The sequence below is a fragment of the Aptenodytes forsteri genome, unplaced genomic scaffold (assembly GCF_000699145.1).
Source record: "Aptenodytes forsteri isolate BGI_AS27 unplaced genomic scaffold, ASM69914v1 Scaffold273, whole genome shotgun sequence".
Classification (NCBI taxonomy): Eukaryota; Metazoa; Chordata; class Aves; order Sphenisciformes; family Spheniscidae; genus Aptenodytes; species Aptenodytes forsteri.
The window spans coordinates 482,628-486,886 of record NW_008795041.1 but is presented as its reverse complement, the minus strand read 5'-3'; the positions used below and the strand labels follow the sequence as shown (position 1 = coordinate 486,886).

The 4,259-nt window shown below is 44.1% G+C and overlaps 1 protein-coding gene across 1 annotated transcript in view; it reads right to left on the bottom strand.

The window, feature by feature from the left end:
* GRPR (gastrin releasing peptide receptor) overlaps positions 1-3,627 on the bottom strand; it is a 24,250-nt gene extending 20,623 nt beyond the window's left edge. Inside the window, exon 1 of the mRNA XM_009276873.1 lies at positions 3,209-3,627. Coding sequence (XP_009275148.1) covers positions 3,209-3,627 — 419 coding nt within the window. The remainder of the gene's footprint in view (positions 1-3,208) is intronic.
* Between the last annotated feature and the right edge of the window lie 632 nt (positions 3,628-4,259).

Sequence of the window (4,259 nt, the reverse complement as noted above, 5' to 3'; positions counted from 1 at the left end):
TCGTTGCCCTTCTCTGGACACGCTCCAGCACCTCAACGTCCTTCTTGTAGTGAGGGGCCCAAAACTGAACACAGTATTCGAGGTGCGGCCTCACCAGGGCTGAGTACAGGGGCACGATCACTTCCCTACTCCTGCTGGCCACACTATTTCTGATACAGGCCAGGATGCCATTGGCCTTCTTGGCCGCCTGGGCACACTGCCGGCTCATGTTCAGCCGGCTGTCGACCAACACCCCCAGGTCCTTCTCTGCTGGGCAGCTTTCCAGCCACTCTTCCCCAAGCCTGTAGCGCTGCATGGGGTTGTTGTGGCCGAAGTGCAGGACCCGGCACTTGGCCTTGTTGAACCTCATACAGTTGGCCTGGGCCCATCGATCCAGCCTGTCCAGGTCCCTCTGCAGAGCCTTCCTACCCTCGAGCAGATCAACACTCCCGCCCAACATGGTGTCATCTGGAAACTTACTGAGGGTGCACTCGATCCCCTCATCCAGATCATTGATAAAGATACTGAACAAGACCGGCCCCAAAACTGAGCCCTGGGGAACACCGCTCGTGACCGGCCGCCAACTGGATGTAACTCCATTCACCACAACTCTCTGGGCCTGGCCGTCCAGCCAGTTTTTTACCCAGCAAAGCATCTCTCTCCATGGACTAGGGGGCACCTTGCTGACCATCCTGGAGTAGCTCCTCACCTCAGACAGCAAAAGCCAAGTGAGACGAGCCGTGCCTGAGCAGCGTTACCTGCTGGACTCCTGAGTCCTCGTGCTACCCTGCTCTCACCACCATGCCCCTGTCTTCCGCAGGTGTTTCCCTGCAGGGCTGGGCTGCCGCTCATCCTTTGTGCAATGCCACGTTTGACCTCGGAAACGGTTGTCTATGAAACCACCCCAGGTGCCTGGCTCAGCATCTCCCTGCCCCAGGGGCCACAGCAGGGAATATTGGGCTGCCAGTCCCTTCACAGACCCAGGCAGGCATCACCATGCTGGTCACAGTCAACTCTCATCTTGGAAGTTTTCCCCGCATATTTTATTTTCCAAATGATTCTGACATGATTAACAATGGGTCCTAGAATTCAGGGTGACAGTTTTAAGAAAATAAAGACAGACTAACAGGCTGTAAGCTGAGAAAATATTCACTGTATTATTTTGTAATGAAATTATCCCAGCACCGTTGTTAATATACAAAAACAGAAACTTCAGTAAACATAATAGATAAGGCCCGTTTGTGGGTCAATGCACAGCATTTACGATTCATAGACCTAGCAAAGGTAAAAGTTTTGTTATTATCTCCTTCTGCAGTGGACAACAGATGCATTAGAAGAGGGTAAAATGAACCCTTAGCAATGGGAACATAAAGTCTTCTCCCACAGGCATGCCTGTCTCCCTTATAGCCAAGTGGCATTGAAAAGTGTGGTAACATTTGATTACCAGTGCAGCACGATGGTTAACAGGATCCAGATAAAGCTGAAGTTAAGAATTTAAAGTCACCAAACCCCAAGCTTGTCACAGCTACTGTTTTCTGTTCTGTTCGCTCACTTCAGGCAAAAAACTTTGTTGATGTGCCACTCAGTAAAAGCATTTGCAATGTTTACTTTATGTGGCACGTGATCAGATAGCAACAAATCTCTCTAACATAATCTTCTTTATGATGCATTTTTCTTTTCCTGACACTCTTTGAAACAACTTACATTACAGCTTTGGAAAGATGAGTTTCCTGGAGAAATACTTATTATTTTCCTACCTTTTTCTTCAGAGCAGGTGGGGGGTCCAGCCACCACATGAAACTCAGGAGTGAAAGTGTAGGTGGTCCTTTACTAGAGGATTTGCACTTTTCCTATTTTTCCAACTCTTTTAGAGCAAATCGCTTGAAGAATTTTGTCTACACATAGGCCTGTTTGTCATCTTCTATTGGGGCAGACAGTGCTATTTTTATACATACACCAACGTGGAGGAGTTAATAAACATATTGACCGTTCTGTCTCTGAAACACTATGGAGTCATCTGCTTTCATTGAGACCACATACTGTATATTGAAATATGTGTATGAACTAACTTGAAAACTGAACAAAAATAGTCTGATGTTTTGAAGTAGGAGGTTAGGAGGAGAGACAGAGTGGCGTGCAAGGGACTACCTAAAGCAAACCTAGTTTCACTTCTTTGTGACCAAGAAATACAATTCCCAGGTCTTTTTTGAGCAAAACAAAACTGAAATAATTTTTCTCATTGAAAATCTTAGTACCTCGGTGAGATTTTATAACTTTAGCGTGGTGACAACGTATTCCTTAATCTCTTTCTGAAGCATCCAAATTAGAAACAAAATATCCTGGCTTCTCTGACATACATAGCAGTTTCTATAAAAGCCAACAGTTTAATAAATACTTAAAACCTTTCCAGAAAGGTAGGCTTCATCCTTCGAAATAGTATTCAAATTAAAATGTCTTTTGAATTTAAATCTGAATGCTCCGAGACAGTTTTCCAAAGCCTTGCAGAAATCTGAAATAGAGCTGGCTTATTAGAAGCATATCATTTGTTAAAGTCAAACTTGTTTTCACATATTCTAAAATAGCATAGTTATTACATGTTATTTTTACCAAACTTTACTGGAAGATAAAGTTTCCAAACCAACAGGACTGATCAGTTTTGATTGGATAAGGGGCAAACGGTTTAATCAAGGGAAATATACTGGCTATAGTGAACTGAGATGCCTGGCTTCGGGCATCCTCATTTGAATATTTGGAACATATTTCATGAAATATTGCCTCACATGTAATTAGCCTTAAGGAAGCAAGCCACTAGAAAGAACTGATTCTAACTGCACTTTAAATTGCTGGTCCAGTGCCTTCACACTCCATGAAATACGGATCAATTATCTTTTTGGCAAATATGAACATGCTATCTTTTAACAGTGCTTCATTAATGGTATTTTCTCCCTCTGGTCTTTAGTTTGATCTGCTCTTGTTTTTCTTTTAATTAAGCTAGACTATTAGCTAAACCGCACAAACATTTAGTTTAGCCTAGAAAAAGTATCCTGCGTTCAGTCTGCATCCTCCTCAAGTTGTGTGCTCACAACCACCAGAACTTAACTGAAGTTGTTCTTCTTCCCTCATTAGGTTAAAAATATACTTGTTACCTGAAAACATGCATTCATAATCATGCATTTTATGGAGTCGTAACTATGCAGACTTCTTTTCAAGGCTACAGCAGCCAGCTTACCTGTCAGCCGAGAGAGCAGTGAGAGTGAAGACTGACACCCCTACAGAAGTGAGCTGTATGAAGGGGATAAGTTTGCATCCAGTTCTGCCGAACAGCCACTCATCAGCAAGGTACCTGCTGGCATCCACGGGCACGCAAGTCACTAAAAGCAGCAGGTCTCCCAGAGCCAAACTGGAGATGAACAAATTAGGGACATTTCTCATGGATTTCACAGTACAGAAGATCTTAATCAAAGTGATATTGCCAATAAGGCCTATCAAAATGATGATCCCGTAGATGGTGGGGATGGCGTAGAGGAACGCTGGGTACAACCAGTCGTCACCGAGGAGGGAGAGGTTTGCACTCTGGTTGACGGAGATGTTGTAGAGAATGAAGTTTTCTGTTTCTAGGTCTAGCAGAAGGCACTCTCCAGATGCCATTGTCCTACTTTGCTCTTCTCAGAAGACAACTTTCTTCTTTGAAAATCCTCGAATAAAATTTCTTGCTTTAATTTTGCTGCTGCTTGCTGGCTTTGAACAGTCAGAAGAGTTTAAAAGTCAGACCACTTTGTGAAAGTCATATCACTTTGTGACACATCTTGAAAATAAACAAACCAAAAAGCAGCTGCACATTGCTTAACAGTACTGTTTCCATAAGGTGGAAGGAGAACATCTTGTAGCATAGTCTGAATCCCGAAACTTGCCTTTTCCACATTGACTTGTCTCGCTGTTAGGTATTCCTCAGCTCTGGAAGGCCATTTATCAAATTCAAAGACCAGTAAGTGTGAGGCATTTTCAAAATCGAGGCTTGTTAGATTCCCAGCTTCAGGTCTGCTGAACAGAATCGAGTCCGAAACAAGGGAGTTACAAAAAGCAGGAACTTTTGGTAGTTGCTGTCACGCTGCATTGCCAATCTCTCCCGGCTTTCAGCAGCTGCACTCGCCAGCTGGATTTAAAGTGAGGAAAAAGCAGGGCTCCGCCGACGGCTCGGATCCTATAGGCAGGATCCTCTGGACGTCAATTCTTCCCCTGCTTCCCACGATGAGAGCAGCCTTGCTTACATGATTGCGGTA